Genomic DNA, 21,589 nt, shown 5'->3' on the forward strand with positions numbered 1-21,589 from the left:
AAATGTTTTTGGCTGCTCTTTGATTCGTAATATATTCAGTTCTAAACCGATTTTGTGTGTGTATAGTAATGACAAGCTATGGATTTAGATATATTGACGGTAGGGTCAACATTGACATTAGTTAAAGTTGGTGTAATCAATCAACAATCATTGAGAACAATTTCATTTCATTGATGTTTGTTTGACAGTTCTTTCCTTCTACTGTTTGTGTTGTTCAATCCAAACAGATCACGATTATTCATGAATAAAACTTTAATGCATCAGATTTTCATCAATTACAAGTCCCATGATCCCACGCTGCTTCTCAATGTCATCAATAGGTCCTTTTTATTACTTTGATTGAAAGACCCCTAGTGGCCAAAGTCTCATAACGAATCTTTAAAGCCTGAAGTACCTAGCACCTAGTGATTACACTCAAAACAACACCGGCCAATCAGAAGGCTCCATAGAAGTTTCTTCACAAACTTTTACTGAGATGCAGCCACAGGAAGTATTTAGTTTGCGTCAGTAGCATATTTAAGAGTTCTCTACTGTCTCATTGTTCAGCCGTGCTTTGTCCCAGTGATACATTGTGCTCCGTCTCTTCTTTAATCTTCATCTTGGCTTAAGAGCTCAGAGAAATCACTGGGAGTTAAGTGGTCCTCCAGCTGCAGGTCACTATTTGGCAGCTTCCTCTGAAAGGTGGAAGTGGGGCTCTGACTCCTGACGAGACGGAACGTGCAATAACCGAGGTGTGAACATCCGCTCCATTGAGCCTCTTGTCAAACAATGTAAACTTGCTCGCGAGGTTAATCGTACACGTGAAGAAAGCTCAGCTCCAAATGGTCTTCGCTCTTTAGTTACAAGCACTGTCATGTGAATGGATGGAGCCGGTTGCATGTGTGAGCGTAGCGGAGTAGAAACGTGTCTTCAGGCGCTCGTCGCTTCAGCAAACTCGAGTGGGCCGACGTGCTTGCCGTGAAAATGCAAAACAAAAAAAACGGAATTGGTCTCTTCATATCATGACGCCATAGCCGCGGGCCAGGATCACAGAGCTTTCCAGCTCAGTGGTTCATGCAATCATCTGCTTTCTCCCCCCCCCCCCCCCCCCCGCCGCGATAGAGGGAAGCTTTAAAACAGAAGAACATGAGAACGTGAACCTATGGAGAACACAGCTGTGCATTTAATAATCACAGTGGCAGTGTTTAAACAACGGCTGCTGGAGGAGAGAGATTCATCTGTAGGAGTATATCTGCCTGCAGGTGAGAGAGGAAGTTACCCTTCGACCTCGCGTTGTAATTAGCGTCTTCTCTCTCAGAGTCTTCTCTCTCTGTGTTCAGGCAATTACTGCTGTGAATATTTATATTTTGCCCTTTTAGCTTTACCGGTATAGACTCTACAGTGTGTATACAGCAGGGGTATTCAATTAAAACTCAAGAGAGGCACAGAGAGAAGATTTTCCTGAAGCTAAAGTCTGGAACGTGATAATGCATAACTAGCTTTATGATACAGTGCAATATATATTGAAATATTAGACGTCAACGGCTCACTGAACGTATAATGCAATAAATATAACAATAATCAGCATTCTAATAAGAGTAAATGCTCTTTTCTCATGTCAGGGATTAATACAAAAATCAGTTTTCGTAATCTACTTTCTGTTTCTTGGATGGTGTCCGGGTCCTGTTGACCATGGTCCACCTATCGGAGACCTTTGTTCGACAGTGTTAAACTTAATTGCACTTTGTTGTCTTTACTGGATCTAAATTGTCAATAGTTGATTGGTCTTTTCTGTGGATCGAGAGGTGGGAGGTTAAACATTTCAAATAATAACCGACATCGCCTCTCAGGGACGTTACTGCTGACAGTTAATCGGTCCTCGACATGAATGGATGCTGCAAAGCACAAATGATTTCGGATAATGAACGAGGTCTTGATTACACAACGGTGTAATTTCACAGAGAACCTAGTGGCCGTCTGTGTATCACCTCCCATGTGTTCACCATTGATCCATCGCAGGAATATGAGTCTCGTCTCCCTCGTTTTCCACGCTCTGAATCTTCTTTTATTGCGAGAACAGTCATTCACACAAATTCTAATGGGAAGTGTGTTAAGATGAATGAAGTCGAGTGTCTGTGCCTCTACGCTCCGACACAGTGTGTTTGTGTAAATCAGTCTGAAGTCTCTCCACCGGGCTCTCGCTGCGGAAGTCGCACATGCCTGTGGATCGGCACGCACACACACGCCATGCACACATATGCTGGGAACGACACAGCTGAGAGGGAGCGTGTGGCGGCGAAGGGATGCGGAGCGAGAGGTCGGGAATTGTTTTCTCTCTTCATCTTTGACCTCTTCCGACCTCGGTAGAAGGCGGAGGGCTGTTTGATGGCCGGCGGCTGCAGCTTTAAAGGTTCACTTCTCCCAAATGGAACAAATGGCGTCTCCGGCACCGGGAGCTCTGCATTGTGAAGCCCATTGTGCAAAAACTTCAGGCCTTCTGGTGTGAAATATGAGAGGCACAATGAGTGAGGCACTTGAGATGCCACGGATTCTTTTGAGACGGTTAAGTTTAGTTAGCAGTAAAGGATTGATCATTATTAGTGGTCTACTTTAAGCTGAATGTATTTTATGTGTGATTATGTGATCGTATAGCTTTTCCCCCTATCCTTCTCTTGAGTCTTATTTGCTAATAACTCGTTTATTTGAATATAGATCCAAACCTTGTTGTGGAGAATGTACGGGACCACTTTCCCTATGGTTTCCCATCTCTCCATGGCTGTGTTGCGTTTAATCTAATTTCTAATAAACCACACTGGGTAAAGTGTGTTTGAGTTACAGAAGGCCGTGGACCTCTGTGGAGTTTTTAATGCATCATTTTCTTTTATGAAAAGACCCAGGGCTGTTAAAGCGTCTCTGGGTGATTTGCAGAGAGCAGCTGAGAATGGCAATGAACACAAACGCACACACTCTCTCTCACATACACATGCATACACACTCACAAACATTCACGTGTCCATGCCTATACATGTGGCTCTAGAGATTAGGCCGCCACAAACACTTCTTTCCGCAGTCGATTAATCTGATGGTCTCTGAGGTGTCTGACAATTTGCATCTCATTTGCGTTTGTCCTTTTTAACACCTTGAATTATTAATCTCTGATCAGAGATGCCCATTTTCTTTATAATCTATAACCGACTCATTGTTTCAGAGCAACTGTACACGCACAGGTTAAGCAACGGGATGGAGAGGACTCGGCAGCCATTTTCCTAAAGGTTGTGATAACCTTTTTATCATGAAGCAGTTTGTGGCGTTAATGTGAATCAGATACCGATGCTGATTAAACATTAAACACATTTAATTGCCTGATGTTTGATAGCTTTGTTGGGTGTAATTCAATCCTAATTAGATTAATATTGCTGCTAATGGATGCACAGAACTTGTGTCTGCAACATAATCACTGCAGGTTTTAATAACACGTGATTATTTTAAGCAGAGGCAACGACTCTGTGTTGATAGAACAGTAGATAGCAGCTATCATTGTTTCTATGCACCAATGGAAGTTTCCATATAGAAACGAGTGGTGGACAAGGAGCAGGCAATGAACGTCCTCCAGCGAGGCAATTTCTTTCTGTATCAGGACATCTTAAATTACATTATTATGGTTCCCCACAGTGTGAGGTATCTGGATTTCTATCTATCTATTCTATGTGTGCTCCATTCTTCGTATAAGCCCGTAACTACTGTTCATGCTCGAGTACAATCAAGATTCGGGGATCGCTTTTGCATCTTGTGTTCACACGTATAGAAGTCTTGGAAGAAATCCCTACAGCTCTACTGGCAATTACAGGCCTGCGAGTGACATCATACACTAAAAAAGTGATGAGTGGGAGGTGTGGGAAGTGAGGAGGGGGAGGGGAGTGCAAAACACGTAAGAAGGAAAGAGAGAAAGAGGAGGAGGAGAGTGAATGCGCAGCGCTTTGTAACAGGCTATCACGGGCTAATTTCCCATGAGCATCTCTTAGAGGAACGTGTCTAGTGTCTCTCATGGGGGTGTTTACTCACACACACACACGCACACACGCACACGCACACACACACACACACACACACACACACACACACACACACACACACACACACACACACACACACAAACACACTTACTTTCGAGCTCTTGCAAGGGCAAACCTGTTCTCAAGAGGTGTATATGTGCAGATAGCAGTGAAAGAAGGTGAGAGGATGTGTGTGTGTTTGTGTTGCTGCATGTGTCTATCACTAAGTGAGAGTCCCAGCAAGCAGTAAAAGCTCCATCTGCATCGCCATGACAACAGCCCGGTAACAACAGGGAGACAACACCCATCCTAACCCTCCTAAGTGCCACCAAATGGGTGTGTGCAACTGTGTGTGTGTACACGCTTGATTACTCGCATATTTGATGGTGTGCATTTGGGCAAATATCTAATGTGTGTGGGTGTGTGTGTGTGTTTGAGAGAGAGAGACAGATAGCGTCCAACAGGGAGCAGGTACTGTCTGTGTCTCTGACTGATGGACACGGCCCTAATAGCACTTGCTGTATGCCCCTGTGGAGAGTGGTCGCACACAAACACACACACACAAACACACACACACATACAAACACACACACACAACATCGCTGCCCCTGTATGAATGGAATTGATACCTCAGCGCCGCTCTCCCGCTGTCTGCCTCAGCCAGCCAATCGTACAGCTCGCTGCTCATCCTCCAGGAAGAGATGACATCATCTCTGGCCAATGGCATCATAGCTGTAGGGCGTGCTCCACTCTGCCAGTCTGCATGAGCAGGGGCGCCGGAGAAGGGGGTGTGTGTGTGTGTGTGTGTGTGTGTGTGTGTGTGTGTGTGTGTGTGTGTGTGTGTGTGTGTGTGTGTGTGTGTGTGTGTGTGTGTGTGTGTGTGTGTGTGTGTGTGTGTGTGTGTGTGTGTGTGTGTGTGTGTGTGTGTGTGTGTGTGTGTGTGTGTGTGTGTGCGCTTTGTAATGGCGAGATAAAACTCATTGAAATGCATCTGTGCTCTACCTATGGGATCAAACCGCTCCTCATTTCCATCTCATCATGCATGTTCTCCACTTTCTTTTGTTGCGTGCCCTCCTCACTCCTCCCTCTTCGCTCTCATCTTCCTCGCTCGTAACTTTCTGCTTCTTTTTCTCTTCTCTTTCTCTTTCTTACATCTTCTACTGTATCATCGTCGCCATCATCTCATCCCTCTGCATGCGGTGTGTCGCTGTGTCAAGGCCCGTCGGAGAGGTCACTGCTTGCACTGTGACAAGGCAAAATGTGCGTTTGTGTACTGACACAGCAGAGAGTAGGATATCACTGTGACCGAGCTAGAGACAAATGTGTTGACAATACATTGTCCTTCTGTGACCTTCCATCCAAAGTGATTATTGGCATCGTAGATTCCCGACATTGTCATGCTAAGTTAAGATAAAGCAAACTCTTAGCTTCAGATTCATGTTTAATGAACAGACCAGAGCCTGGTATGAATCCTTTCATGTCTTGTTTAATAAATCAGAGAAAACACGATTCAGGACGATCCAGGGACTTTAGCTTTCCAAAAAAACAATCTTGGGAACTATAACACAATAAAGAGCGGCCTGCTCTTTATTTTATCAGCAGTCTGATAAAATAAATGTGGTCACGATGTGTTTCTGTCTCAGGACTTGAAGCAGAATTTAGACACGCGGCCGCCTCCTCTGGCTCAGAGGAAGTGAGCAGCTCTGTCAGAGTTCTGCATCCTGATCTGATCCCATTGCACTTTTGTGTAAAGCTTAAATTTCAACCTAATCCTTTAAACACCAGGTGTAAGCAAGGCTGTGTTTTCAAACAGCCAACAAACACACACATGCCTACAATTTAATTAACTTTGTGCGGCATGGGGGAAAAAACTGAAAAACATCAAAAGCTGTGGTTGTGTTTGTGTTTGTTTGCCAGTGTCCATGTTTTTGTTTGCTTCCAATTTTCTTGGCTGCGTTTCAGCCGATTAATCCGCTGCTGTCACTCATTGATTAATTCATACGATGCTGTGTCACCATATGTGTTGTATCCATGGTTACGAGGCTGCGACTTGGGCCTCATCCTGTGTTGAAGCAGTAGTAAAGTAGTATTATTGGTAGAATACGAACCATTTAGGTTAAGAATCAATGGGAGACACAGATTCTGTTTTCATTTTAACCAACCAGAGCTCTTGTCTCCCTCTTCACCAACCCCCACCTCTCACTTCACCACTTCCCCCTCTCTCTGTCCCTTTCCTGTTTAACTGCATTGGAGAATTGCATTGTGGGTTTGTGGTTTTCCCCTCACACCTGTCACTGTCAAGATAAATGGGGCTGGTATGGATGGTAATGGTTCTGTCTCCTGGTTGAATCGGCAAGGAAGGAAGAGTTGTAGATGTAGATGTATGTGTGGGTGTTTGTGCATCAGCATATACATCTGATTGTTGCGATATAGGTTAAAGAATATATATTGTTTGTCGGTTTAGACAAATATAAGTCTGTATTGATGAGCCCTTAGACCTTCCATCCATCAGGGGGATGACCTTTTAGCCCCAAACGCCTTCAAATTAGCCATTAATGGTTCAGCCGGGAGAGAAGAGGATGACAGTGAGTGGCACAGGCCTCGGGGGGAATTGTGTGTGTGTCTGTGTGTAAGTGATTGTGTTCTGTCTTTCTGCAGAAATATTGACCGAGCTGGAAAAATGGGTTTTGTTATTTGCGAGCGGACGCAGCGTCGATTCAACAATCCCCATTAAGATATTTGTCACGATGAGGCCGCGTTTAGAAACATTTACTTTTCCAGTTCGCTGACATTCATGATATTTCAACCCTCTGCCCCACCGATGACAAGCCCCTCTCTGAGCAGCCAGAATGAAAGGTTAGATACGCGTTTTCCAGCCGAGTGAAGAAACTGCCCAAAGCGTCTTTCAGCTGTCCCAGCTGGTCCCGGTCGACATGGACACCGACTGCTCCTGTTTCAATTGAAAACAAAAGACAATACATTTTACCATTAGAGAAAGTTGAGGCTTTTCATTTTCATTGGGGTTTCATATCTGGACCTAATTTCAAAATAAGAGCAACAGATAATTTTGAAATGAAAGATCTTGCATAAAGCAGATAATTGGCATTGCTTTCATTTAAGGTAAAAAGCTCAAATTGTGTAGAGCTTCTGAAGTGAAAAAGTATCCAGATCCATGTAAATACACTTTTAGGAATGATTCATTCAACGTTTACTTTTATATACGGTGTTTTTATATCCTTCCTCCTCCTCCACCTCCTGACATATTGTTCCTCTGCTTCTCTGTCTCTGTTTCTCTCTCTCTGTTCTGCTGATAGAACAAGGTGATGCCTCTGCTGTTGTGCGGCACCAACACACACCCCGCACGCGCACACAAACAACCACACACTGACAGAGCGGCTGAGTGGGTCGGTGAGGGAAAGTGCACGAAGGGGGTGGAATGATATGATGTGCGGCTGAGAAATGGCAGGTTAGAGCACAGGGATGGGAGGGAGGGAGGGAGGGATGTGCTGGCAGGGAAGACAGACTGAGATGATTCGGGGTAAAGGAATGGAAGAGGAGAAATGTGATGGAGTGAGTTGGCATATGATGTCATCGCGTCGGATTTGCATTCCGTCTGGTGTCAGCTGTTTTTCGGCTCTTTATCTATTGGATGCAGCTGTAGGAAGTTACACACACAGATGTTAAAGTAGCAGGGGAGCTGACGGGGTTGTGCGGCTCGTTCACACTTACAGATCCTCCGGGGTGGAAGTCTGTAAAGGTGCAGGTCTGCAGTGGAGGACTGGAAGCAGCTTTTATCTGACACATAATGACCAGCCATGCCCTGGGTAACAAACTGCTGCTCCGCCTCTGTGACACTCAGAGCAGACGCAGAGAGAGATGTGGATCTGCCAGGCAGGGAGGCACTGCAGAATCTCTTCTCTGGGATGGAGCTATACGGTTTGTCCAAAAGTGCAACTTGATTACCAACTCAATCCAATCATTGACTCATGGACATTCAGGGATGGAGCACTGGACTGTGGCCTGTCCAACCAAACAGGAAATGAGTCAACCCACCTCCCTGCACTTAACTGTTTTAGCTCCGAGGGGCGCCTCCTTAGAAGGACGCTGTCTATGCATAAGACCATGATGGCCGTACTGTAGTATTCTCTCAGGACGTTTCCCAAGGAATCCTGACCTGGGAAGAATCCCCCATTGGATCCTCCGTTCCTCGGGGAAGGACGCATTTCTCGGTCGCCTTCAAATTCCGCCTCCTATGAATTGGAACACAGCTATTGTCTTATCTCCAGAGATCCCAGCTCTATGGGAGACAGGTAGATGTGTCACAGGATGAGGAGGAAAACACAATGAACAAGACGAGTTCAGAGGAAGATAAACATTCAAATAAAGAGTCTCAATGTGTCAAGATAAAAGATGGGAAGCGTGGAGAGCGGCTTCGGTGTTTGACTAACACAAGGGTGGGAGGGTGGGGGGGGGGTGGGAGTGGAAAATAAAGCAGTGAAGTATAGGAAAGCCTTATGAGGAGTCAGGTGAGTGTTTCTCCACATCTGAGTGGTCTATAAATTGCACCGCAGCGAGGGAGAGGTGAAGTGTGTGATGCACAGGAAATCAAGCAAAGCAAAGCCTTCACTCCGCTGTGATCACTCAGGCAAAGAAGCCAGTTTCTACAGGATCAAAGAGTTATGTGATAGAGCCAAGGATTTATACTATATCGTTACTACGTGTGCACTGGTAATGAATGATTGACCTGTGTGGAAAACTGAGCAGCTGAAACAGAACACGACCACAAGTAAATGTTGTACTCGTCCCAAATCCTCTCAACACCCGGATAACCACACACTGTACTGGGAGTCAATTAAAAGCACGAGTCATGGTAAGAAGAATATAAAAGATGAGGGTGATGAAGTGGGACGCACTTGTTTACGCCGGTTTGGCTCCATGAACTTTTGTTGTGGTTTTTTAGATTGGATTTTAATTAAGTTGGATTGAGGTCAGATTTTGGCAGTTAAGTGGATCTAAAGGGTTTTATGGTGTTTGGTTTTAACTCGCTGCTGCTTCACTTTACTGCCTTTGAATCAAACTTCTGCTGTCTTCATTTAGAGTGAAACAATCAATTATTCCCGTAGAGAAAACTGATGTCTCCAATATAGTGACTACTGCACACAGACACGCACACACACACACACACACACACACACACGCACAAACCCACACATAATCATACACACAATGGAAAAGCATGATAACTGCTCCCAACCTGCCATTTTTTCCTCTTCATTACACCCGACTGCACATGATGGAGCAAAGCACACATGGGGCACATTAACCTCTCTCTGGCACCCACTCACACACACCCATACATTCTTCTTCCTCGGGGGAAACACCAGCTGGGGCACGCAAACTATGGAGTTACCATGGCAACAGCATCTTAGGTGTGGCGGTGCTGAGTCGACAGTACGGGAGTCTGTGTATGTGTGTGTGTGTGTGTTATTTTATGTCTGGCAATGATTTTGTTTTTCGGACATCTGTCTTTTTACTGCCTCGACAGTCTTTCCACATTAAAAACACACAGATAACAGATATCGGCAGTCAAGCAACATATCACCGTACCATAATATGTTGCTAAGGTGAGCTCATTGGAAACATAAGTCAATAAAGAACATGTGAATCTAGTTGGTACTTGTATGTGAATATACTTTCCTTTGAGGGATTGTATGTGGTTATTTTGTAGTGACGTCTACAAACCAGAGCCTGTAACATGTTCTGTAAATTCAGTCTTGTGGTATTTCATTGCTGCTTTTTCTCTGATATGAATGAACAGTGAAATTCATGGTATGTCCAGATTTGGTGAATTTCTAATTCGAAGATAAACCGAACTGAACAAGCTGAAAAAAGAGTCGCCCTCTGCTGATCATTCGAGAGAATACATGTTTCAGACCCTTCCGCATTGGCTTCACTTTTCTGGACCTGGAGTCTACGTCCAGTTTTATAAACAGTCTTTGGACATAAAACCCGAACTTAACCAGTAACTTTACCAGAAAATTGTGTTTATGTACGATCCCATCGATAAAAGGATAAAACCCAACCACTTAGTCGTCAGCACTCTACGCTTCACTCACTGGGCGAGCCCCTGCTGTAAAACCGTGGATGTGTTTGTGTTCAATTTGTGTGTATGTATCCATTTACAGCAATGCAGGGAGTGTGTGTCTGCATTGCTGTGTCATTAGCGGAGGTATTACAGTCATTTGAATTGAATTAGGTTCAAGTGGGCTCATCTCATTTCATCCGGAGAAATGTCTAATTGAATCTGTGTAACCTCTAATCAGTGTCTGGGCGGCACCAACACTCCAGTCGGTTTCTGCAATAACTAAACAGGTCATCACATCGGTTCATTCGGCACGGGACAATCTCACCTCTATTTTTTACCTGTGTGTATCAGTGTGTGTTTGTGTATGTGTGTGCAATCCTGAGTCTTTGTGTATATGAACATATTTTTCTGATTCTGTCGGTTGTGGAGTTTGTGTTTGTGTGGATACTTTGGGGGACTGAGTGTTTACTCCTCTCACACTCTTCTCTCTGTGTGTGTGTGTTTGTGTGTGTTTGTGTGTGTTTGTGTGTGTGTGTGTGTGTGTGTGTGTGTGTGTGTGTAAGACAGAATATAGCCTATAGGCCTGTTTAGCAGGGAAACAGGGGCTAGGAGACAAGGTAGAGCCGTGCAGTCAGGAGTCGTACTTATCAGTCAGACATCATTAAAATCTTCTCTGCTCTTTTGTGTGTGTATGTGGCGGATTGTGTGTTTGTGCGTAGCTGCATGCCATGTGCATTTAGCTCTGCGCACAAGTCGTATTGGTGTTCCTCCGTTTGTTCATGTTTGTGAGGATGAAAACATTTTTATGTTCTTTTTTTTTCTGCCGTCTGTGCTGTCTCGGTTACTCTGTTTTTGTGTGTGTGTGTGTTTGTGTTTCCCTTCTACTCATCGCCGACAGCTCTGTCATGTGCAAACACTCGACAGATTTTAAAATAACAAGATAAATGAACCAAGAAAGACACAATTAAATTCACAGGAGTGTAGGTGTTGTGTAGACGCACATTAGAATAATTTTATACACAACCACAGTCACACACACAGAGGACATTCAGCCCTTTAGGCAGCTGATTGTCAGCACACATCTTTTTGCAAGATGACACACACACACACTGATACACACACACACACAGACACACTCATGCTTCACTCTCAGTAATGGCCTCCTCATCAAAGTGCTGATAGATGTTGCTCACCAGGTTGATTAGAGAGAGGAAACGCTTTAATAGGCTTTTTCAGCCAGAAACCAAAAGCAGGAGATGAGGTGACTCACAGAGGAGGAGACATTAGAGTAAGAACACCAGAGGCTCAGGTCCAAGGAGATAGATCATTGCATTAAGGTATTACATTAAATCTTTTGGCACGATAAGAATCAACCCCATCACTTTTCTGTTTATATAGATGGACGACGGACACTTGAATAAACATCGGCGTGATTTAATAACCACCTAAATTAACCCCAACCATCTTTGAGAAAAAATTTGGCATGTTTTTACTTTTTATTATGGTCCATGTCCCATCTGCTTATATGGAGGAGACTGGATTAATGACCTGTACACTGCAGCCGGCCACCGGGGGGGGGGGGGGGGGGTGGTGGTGATTAAGATGATAACGATTTTGGCAGCTGTCACGTCATCCATCTTTTTATCCATCCTATGCCTGATTCAGTCACTGTAATCTCTGTGAACAGACTGTTCTCACTGTCCAGACGCCATCATTCACACAAGAGCAGAGAGGAGTTCATAAAAAAAAAAGTTGATACACTGATGAAGGTCACTTTCAGTTGTCACGGCAATTAAGTTTTATGAGCAGAAGACAAGTAACTGCAGACTTTTCTGTTCCCCGGGGGTTCGGCCTCTCAGACACGACGGCCATCGTCCCGTCCTCTGATTGGTTGTGCCTGCAGCCTCAGAGGTTGAAATCTGAATTTGTTTAAACTCTGTCTGTCACACGGCCAATTTTAAAGAGTGCTCAGAGGTGTTCAAATCTCACTAAATAAAGTTTCTAAATTGCCATCGCTGTCGGGAATCACATTAAAAAACTACAGAATGAGACGTGACGGAGCTGCTGGAGAAGTCCCAAACATATCGGAGAGAAAGAGAGAGAAAAAGAGAGAGGGGAATAGAGAGAGAAGGAGGGTAAGAGAGAGTGGATCAATGCAGTGCAGAGTGGCACTGTGCTTCCTGCAGTCGCTGTGGGAGTGTAGGTGTGTGTCATATCCTGTTCACCAGCTGTCACTCAATCCAGGGGGTCTCATCTCCGATACCACTCCGACTGACAGCTCTCACCAGTGTGTGTGTGTGACTGTATATGTGTGTCTGTTACTACTGTACACACACCAGCATCAGCTGCCTTGAGGGCCGATTGTCCTTAGTGTGTGTGTGTGTGTGTGTGTGTGTGTGTGTGTGTGTGTGTGTGTGTGTGTGTGTGTGTGTGTGTGTGTGTGTGTGTGTGTGTGTGTGTGTGTGTGTGTGTGTGTGTGTGTGTGTGTGTGTGTGTGTGTGTGTTGGAGGGAGATGCTGATTCCCAACGACAGTAGAAGGTCACTGTTATCAGTCTCATATTCTCTGTGTCTCTGTACCAGTCGTGTGGGAGTAGCTGGTTGTCAGATCACATGAGACGTCAACACAGTCATTTTCATGTATGTTTCCCTCCTATTTATTTATTTGAGTGCTTGTGCATACTACCAGTATGAGCAGTACTTTAGAAATATACCCATCATTTTGTGTCTCAGGGTTTCAGCTGTCAGTTCCATACTAAAGGTGAAGTGATGGTAGTTTGTGAATTGGTTATTTGAATTGGACACATTTCATTGAGAATGAATTATTGAACAGGATGTGAGTCAACTCTGATCTGTGTCCTCTTCACTATCTAATATATATATATATATATATATATATAGTCGACCTTTTGCATAATTAACTCATGGTGTGGTTGTCAAAATCTGATTTAATTTGAATTTGGTTTGTAAGAATATTCATAAAGGTACTAAAAGTCACATTATAGTGGTTGGCTTTTAATTTTTAAGACTTTAATTAGTCTGTTATTAGTTTCTCATAATATTATATTCAAATCACATTTTCTCAACTCTAATACAGGTGAATGAACATCACCAGTAAACACATGCCCACGAACCACTCCCCAGTATGTAGTCAAAGAATATCGTCTGACATGTATTAAAAAATCCAAGGTGTCAAATAAACTTTTCAGCGTCCTTGCAAAAGCAATTTCCTTCTCTTGGATCCAATGTCATCTTCACCTTGCTAAGTAAAAATGAAGGGTAAATATATAAAGCCCAATGTTACCGGCACTCCCTCTGCCGCTCATATCATTTTACATGCAAGTTAAAGATCATTATACCCGTGTGAACCAGTGTGAATACAACACTGGAAATCAGGCTGGAGGGCAAAGAGGGATTACACCAGTCTGGAGAGGGGTGATACCGGCAACGAACATATGTATAAACCCCAGTAAAGTGTACATACCTGTGTGTGTGTGTCTGTGTGTGTGTGTAAAAGGAGATAGAAGGACTCAAGGGCCTTTCAGCATTAATCCTGGTCTCCATCACCCCAAAAGAGAGGAGACATGGAGTTTGAGGGGGCAGGAGGAGAAAGACAGGGCTGATGAAAGGAAGGCAAGGTTCCTCAGAATTAGGACCCCTCACGTCATTGTGTGTGTGTGTGCCTTTTTCCTCCCCCCACTGCCGGCATCACCACCACACAGTGCGTTACCATGACAACGGGGTTAGAGGCTAGCCCATGAGCAGCAAAAGAAAGAAGGTGCATTCTGACATGAGTGAGTGCTGCGGTCTGTTCAGAAAAGCTTCATCTCTGCCTGTTTCATTAATTCCACTGTTTTTGTTTACATGCTGACAAATACCAGAGACTTTACTTTTTCTTTTTTTTTGTCCCCCTGTGGGTTTTTATCCAGCTGTCATCTTCCTGTTCATTTCTCACCCATGCTTTGGCAAACTAGATCAGAGACAAACTACAACATGCTGATTTCTGCCACATTTAAAGGAGACTTTTTTTTTAAAAACCTGGTGATTGGACAGTTTTCTGAACATAAACCACATAAACCTTTTCAACTGATAACACAAATTCACAGTATGAATCGGAACATGATCAGAATCCTTCTCCTTTAAAAACTCTACTCATCCGTGCTCTACTCATTGCACCTCTGCTTGTATATTTCTTGACTTTGGTGAAAACTTGTCTCATCAACTAATGTTAATTAACTTTATTTTGTAGCTGTAAACATAGATAGATAATCAATTCAGCACAAAAACACACACGCAAGTCAACAACATGCTGAAATAAACCACTGTTGTGTGTGTGTCTACATTATATATGTATAAATATGTGCATATATTTGGATTTTCTCCCCATTATCATCCCTTTCATTTATTTTCCTTTTAGGTGGTCCATTTTTTTCTCTTACTGATGTTGAGTGATAACAGAGCCGATTTTAGCCGCGGCGGGTGCGTCGACGAAACCCTCTAATTGGCCCGCGGCGAGGAGAAAAGGGGGCTCAAGCGCGTGTGGGTGTAACTTAGGTGATGGATCACACTGGGATGTTATCTATAACTCATATTCACACGTTTGCACACTCCTCCATGGCCCCTATAGCCTGGTTCCTGACTCCCCCTCCATCCATTTAAAGTATATGTTATACCAACTGTTATAATGAATACATCCGAGCCAAAAGAGAGCCCCCAATCCATTAATAGTGCCACCCATGTAGAACTCACACATATGCAGTCTATGGATGAACACACACACACACACACGCACACACACACACACACACACACACACACACCAATCTCTTTCCCTCTTTTCACCCCCCTGGGAAAGCAAAGTCCTGCATCAGCTGCTAAATTGCCTAAACTCTCTCATCTGCTAATGGGCTACCTGTCTTCCAGCGTGTGTCTGCCTCTCTGTCTACATTAATGAGTTTCTGTTCCTTGTGTGTGTGTGTCTGTGTGTGTCTGTGTGTGTGTCTGCCTCCGTGCCTTCCTGAATGTCTGATGTCCTGTCTTTATTTATGCTGATTGTTTTGTCGTCTGTCTCAGGACGTCTCTGCTGCGTGTCTGCTTCTCTTCCTCTTCCGTCCGTCCATCCGTCTGTTTTTCTGAAAACTGTCTCTATCGGTTTTTTGCCTGTTGAGTTATTGAATAAATGCTTTCAGTCAGTGAGATGTAATATGATCATGTGCTTTTTGTTGCATTTCCATTTATCCATTTATAGTTACAAGAGTTAGTTGTACAAGGAGTTTAAATAAAAGTATGAATAGCAACTATAGCACAAGCAGAAGAACCATAGGGGCCGGGAAATGTTATCAACCTAAGCAGTACTATATAATACAAATTGTATTAGTATTTATTTCATGATAAGAATAAAATATTTATGTAACATATTTATATTGCAGAACCATAAAGAAGTGGTTATAAAAATGAAAGAGAAGAAAAGAAAGAGTCATATAAATATTAGTAGTATTGCATCAAAAGTCAAATGCTTTTAAGAATAAATTTGGTGACTAGCTCTATTATGAGTATTGTAGTAGAGGAAAAGCCATTGATATTAGTCACAGTAATAGTTTCTGCTTGTGTAGTTGAAAGAAAATGCAAACCAGCAGTGCTACAAACACAGAGACATGTTACCATGGTGACCAAGGATTCAGCATGGTGGGGGTATAAGTGTGGTGCACACCCAGTCATTGGAATAATACTAGTAACATCACATTTGTCAATGTCTCCCATTGTATCGTCCTTATTTCCTGTGTGCCTTTTGTCATCTGTATTTTTCTGAACAGTTTTTTATTCTCATCTTTTCTGAGGTCCACCGCCTCCATTCTTAAAAAAGCTGGTAGAAGAAAAAGCCCACTATCATACTACCATATATATGTTGAAATATAATAATGTCAATCTTTTCCGTGTCCTTGTCAAATTATTTTTGATGGTCTGTCCATTTTCCAGTCTCTCTCTCAACGGGTCCCCCTGATGTCAGTCCATTCCTTGAACCATATCATAAATAGAGCCCCGCTGACATTTCAATTTGCCCCATAAGCCTTCACACACACAGACACACACACACACCCTCACACACACACACACACAAATATATATATACACAAGCTCATTGTTGAGCATCAGTTCACTGGCACAGCCTCCTCTGGGTTTCCACAGAGAAAAGGAAAAGCAATAACTGCACACTTGACCTCTCTGCTCTTTTATTGGCCTCTTCTCTCCTTCACACACACACTCTCACACACACACTCACACCTCAAATCTAATCTGGGAGAGTGAGCCTCCAAAGCGATATTCCTCCCATCTTCCCCCCCGAGGACTCGAGGAGAGAGGCGGAGGAGAGAAGGGCAGAGGAGCAGCGAGAGGAGGAAGTTAATAATTTCATTTCGCAGTGACCCGGAGACGATAAGATCGATTGTTTGGCCCTTGTTGTCTCGCAGCGCGTGCACATGCTCAGTCTGTCGGGCGGAAACACTGAACACACAATCAAATCCTCTCATTTTCCCTTCTCATTCACACACTCTCTTTACACATCTCTCCCTTTCTTTGACAATATGCTTAAAGTTTGTGGCCGTGGAGGAGGATGAAGAGGAGGATGAGCTGTGTGAAACGGGGAAAAGAGTGTGACTGAGAGAAAGTGAGGGAAAAACACTGAGACAGAAATAGAGAGAGAGAGAGAGATGAAGGACAATATTAGGAGGAATGACAGGCTGGCCTTAGCGACGAGGCTGTTTACTGTTTATTTTGGTCTCCAGTCTCGTTTCTCCTCATATTGGAGGAGTGGAGATGATTTCCTTCCTCTGTTTATTCCTGTGTGGATTCTCCGTGTTTTGCAATGTTTGTGTTTGTGTACTTGTGTGTGTGTGTGTCCTCTGCCTCTCATCTAACATCATCCATCTGAACTCAGTCTTTCCAAAATCAACCGTTGTTATGGCGTCGTCACGCAACATGGAGGTCCCACCGAGGGATTTCCCTAAGAATATAATACTCGAGTAGATCCGATCTGAGAACACACAGTATCTTCAGGACTAAAGTGTGTAGAGCACTTAATGATAAGACAAATACAACGCTTTTGTTTATCTTTCTACCCCTCCATTGTGTTGACTCAACCAAACTCTGTGTCAATATTTGCTGATGCACCAGACTCGTGTTGTTATCATCCTCTCGCACACACACACACAGACACACACACATACAACACTGTGGAGTATTTGTTTGTAAATAACTATGAAAATGCTCAGTGGAATTCATGTTTTACAAGCCAGATTTCCCCAGAGTGCCGTTTGAAATGGGAATCTTTGAAATCAGAAATCGGATCCATTTGTTTGTGTGTTTGTTTCGTGTGTGTGTGTGTGTGTGTGTGTGTGTGTGTGTGTGTGTGTGTGTGTGTGTGTGTGTGTGTGTGTGTGTGTGTGTGTGTGTGTGTGTGTGTGTGTGTGTGTGTGTGTGTGTGTGTGTGTGTGTGTGTGTGTGTGTGTTTGGGTGGAAGGCAGCACAGTGTTGCTTCCCTGCAGAGTTGCCGTCTGTAACACAGGTGTACGTTTCTGTCCGTGTCTGTGTGTATTTGTACAAATGATGCCAACCACACACCCATATTATACATAGATAATGATTCTGCTACTGTACTTCTTTTTGTACAGATAATATGTATTTGTTTATTCAGTTTAAGTTGTTGGGTCCCACTTGGAATTGAGCTCCTAAAGTCTGCAGGGTTTATCTGAATAAATCAAAGTTAAATATAAACTCTGCATCTAAACCTTTGGTCCATTTTGCTGTGAACACACTGTGCCTGTGTGTCCTCTCGTGGAAACTCTCCCACTGATGTTGTGTTTCCTTCTGCTTGTTTGCCTCATGCAGTTCTCCAAGGAGAAGTACCTGCTGGAGTCACCTCCGGAGAAACTTCGCAAGGAGCTGGAGGATGAGCTGAAACTGAGCCCTGCTGACATCAGGAGCCATGGCTGGTACCATGGGCACATACCCAGAGAGGTACACACACACACACACACACACACACACTGTAAAGACCACTGTAAAATCAATATAGAGTACATGCACAGTAGAGTACATTATGTTAGTCTGGGAGTTTCTTAAAGGATGTTTGGAAACAGATGGAAACACAAACACTTCCCGAGGCAACAATACACCCTAAAGGTAACACACTGCTTGTGTACATTGCTTCACAGCCAACACACACACACACACACATCCAGGCAAGTTTGTAAAAAGCATACAGAGACAAACTTTTCATAGTCACATTCACTCCTATAGTCAAGTGAACATGCAAACTTCACACAAATATGCCCCTTCCGATCCACAATTAGAACCAACAACCTTCTTGCTCTAAGGTGACACGCTGCCTGCAACACCGTGACACCTTAAGTCTCAGACAAATGTTGGAATTGTTATTTGATCCACATACGAGATCAATAATTTCTGATTTATAGTTTAGTCATAGTTTTTAAATACTTCATATCTTATGGTCTCTGCTTCACAAAGGGGAAACAAAGACTTCACCTTAGAAACAAGGAAGCCATGATTGGGTAGACAATCAATAGATTCATTGAAAATGTGATCAACAGCTACGTTTAAAGATTCAAAATAACTATTAGCCTCATTGGTAAAGCTCTGCACTGTGTTTTGATCAAATACAAGTAACAATAATGTGTCAAAACCCGTAGTCAAAAGAGACAAAACACTGAACTTTCCATGTCTCAGGCGCTGTCACAGTGAAATAAAAATGTAAAAAGTCTGAATCAATTGAGATAAAAGTATAATAAATGTCTCTGTGTGGGTGGATGTGCTTGTCAACCAACAGTATTAGCTCAGCGCTTACTCGGCCAAACTCTCTGGCTTTCCGAAGCGCCGTTTAAATGCTTTACACACAGAATGACACTGATTAATGAATCCCATCATCTGTCACAGCTCAGTAGAAATTGCTTTAGCGTTCAGAAGGAGGGGAACCGCTGCCAAACAGACAGCTGCACGTGTTGCTGATGTGCGCAATCCAGTTTCACAGCTGGTGACTAAGACGCAGATACACAGGGACACACAACAACAGACCCCCCCCCCGCCCACACACACGCTGCATGCACATGTGGAGGGTGCTCGGAAATAGACGCAGCTTCTGTCTCTCCCTCACACACACAGACACACACACACGGATTCAAATCAGCCATCTGTGAGTCTTCCCTCGTTTAATTTACATAAAATATTCATGGCTTCGTGGATTTGCCCCGGTGTAAAGTTGGGGAGACCCTGAATAAGCAATGCTCAGTGACTAGATCTCCTGTACGGGTGTATGTTGTCGTCCCTAAGTCTCATCCTTCCTTCCTTCTTGTTTTTCCTAATCCTGTTTTGTTGCTCTTCCCTTTAAATGTCACGACGTCCTCCCGCATGTATATAAGTCACCAGCATTTAAACCAGTGTGTCTTTCCTTTTACTCATTTTATTTAATGCAATTTCTTCCAAACTGTCATGAAGGTAAATTATATCTCAAATTCAGCTGCAAAAAACTCTTAGAATATTAAAGAGCATCCTGTGCTTGGGTTGAGTTTTAACTGTGTATATACTGCCTCCTGCTGGTCAATGGTGCTCTTGTATGTTTAATATCTCATGTTTGTGTTGAGTGACTCTCGCCTTCATCACAATCGATATGTGTGATCTGTTCTCACACACGCCAGCAGAGACGCATCTGCACTGTATCAGAATCATATTCAGCCTGACGCTGCTCCACTCACCATGAATCAATGGGAGATTGCATTCAGTTTGTCTTGACGTTAAAATCGTAATAATAATTATTGTTACAGTAAGTGCTGAACTCAGAGTAATGCCGGCCGTCGTCCCCGGTGTTTTTATCCATCAATCCCAATTCAGACTGTTGTGTGTGTGTGTGAGAGATAGTTGTGTTTGTTCAACAACACAAAGGCCTTGTCATAAATAATCATCATTCTCTAAATTCAATTATTCAACAGTCAGTGTGTCGGTAACAAAATGTTCCCACACACACATACACACTCCGGCTCATTGAGCCATGTTTGCTTCCAGCTCTTTGGGATTGCAGCGTTGTTGTTTTGTCTCGTTTCACTAATTTAAAAACACTTCTCTTGTCTCCGTGCAGGTGTCAGAGACTCTGGTTGTGCGTAACGGAGATTTCCTGGTGCGGGACTCTCTGACCAGTGTGGGCGACTATGTTCTGACCTGTCGATGGAGCAATGAGGTGATGCACTTCAAGATCAGCAAAGTCCTGGTCAAATCCAATGAGACCAAGGTATGTGCAGTATGTTAACTTTTACTGTTTGCTTGTTTCTACTCTTATCTCTGCTTCACAATCTTCTGATACACTCATTTGTTATCTCGTGTTCTCATTCAGTAATACTAACTTCATGTAGTTCTTTGCATTTACTTTATATTATTCAGGCACAAAGGAAATCAGAGAATAAATTCATGGTTCTGTCTGTTCTGTTGAGTTTGTTTTATGCAAATCATCATTGTAGATTTTTATCGGCAATGGTGGTGAAGACAAAAACTCCCATGATCCAACACTGCTTCACCATACTGGGTCTTTTGTTATTGTTTTGATTGAGAGACCCCTAGTGGTACATATTGTATGTTTAGAATTTTGAATGGCTCTGTTCTATTTAGATACATTTATACTATAAATAAACATGCACATATATGATTGACCGGCCTCCTCTTCAGATCAGCACTGAACTTGATTCAAATGCAGATTTAGAATTATATTCAACACGATTCAGGATGACAAAAGCCTCTTTTCTCTTGTTGCCCAGTGTCCTTCTTGTCTTTTTGCCTCCAAATCTTTATTCCCACCAGCTTGTTTATTTCTGTTTCACTTCATTCATTATTCATCAACTCCCAGGCTGCTCCTCTGGAGTGATATTGCAGTCGCTGTGGTTCAAACTAAATCCGGCACCTCCACTATCGTTCATGTGTTCACCGTGCTGGCTAATCGCAGTAGTTATATGAACTATCCAAAGATGCTATATTAACTGTCTCCTCCTCCTCAGGTGCAGTACATGTTGGAGACGGACAGCTTCGACTCGGTCCAGGAGCTTGTGCGTTTCTACATCGGCCAGCGCAAACCGGTCTCCCAGTCCAGCGGCGTCCACATCTACTGCCCGGTGAGCAGGACCCTCCCCCTGCGCTACCTGGAGGCCACCTTCTCACTGGCCCACAGCAAGCAGGGCTCCGCCTACTCGCCGTCCAGTCAGAGGGGAGCGTACATCAAGAGGCGCAGCGTCACCATGAACGACGGGCTGACCACGGAGAAGATGATGCCTCACAGGTGAGACCGGAAGGAGGAGGAGTGGAGTGTCAGGGTTTTCTGAGAGGTGGAGAAAAAACAGCTGAGAGGACAAATAATCAAACTTTTCTCGCAGTTTTCATATTTGCCCTTGTTTCATCTTTTACTTTATGTTACACACATGATCA

General features: G+C 43.6%; 1 protein-coding gene across 1 annotated transcript in view; it reads left to right on the plus strand.

Annotated features, from left to right (window-relative positions):
• sh2d3ca (SH2 domain containing 3Ca) overlaps positions 1-21,589 on the plus strand; it is a 39,764-nt gene that overhangs the window by 12,513 nt on the left and 5,662 nt on the right. Inside the window, exons 2-4 of the mRNA XM_061075572.1 lie at positions 17,999-18,127; positions 20,259-20,408; positions 21,166-21,443. Of these exons, the coding sequence (XP_060931555.1) occupies positions 17,999-18,127; positions 20,259-20,408; positions 21,166-21,443 (557 nt within the window). The remainder of the gene's footprint in view (positions 1-17,998; positions 18,128-20,258; positions 20,409-21,165; positions 21,444-21,589) is intronic.

The sequence above is a fragment of the Limanda limanda genome, chromosome 1 (genome assembly GCF_963576545.1).
Source record: "Limanda limanda chromosome 1, fLimLim1.1, whole genome shotgun sequence".
In the NCBI taxonomy this organism is placed as follows: Eukaryota; Metazoa; Chordata; class Actinopteri; order Pleuronectiformes; family Pleuronectidae; genus Limanda; species Limanda limanda.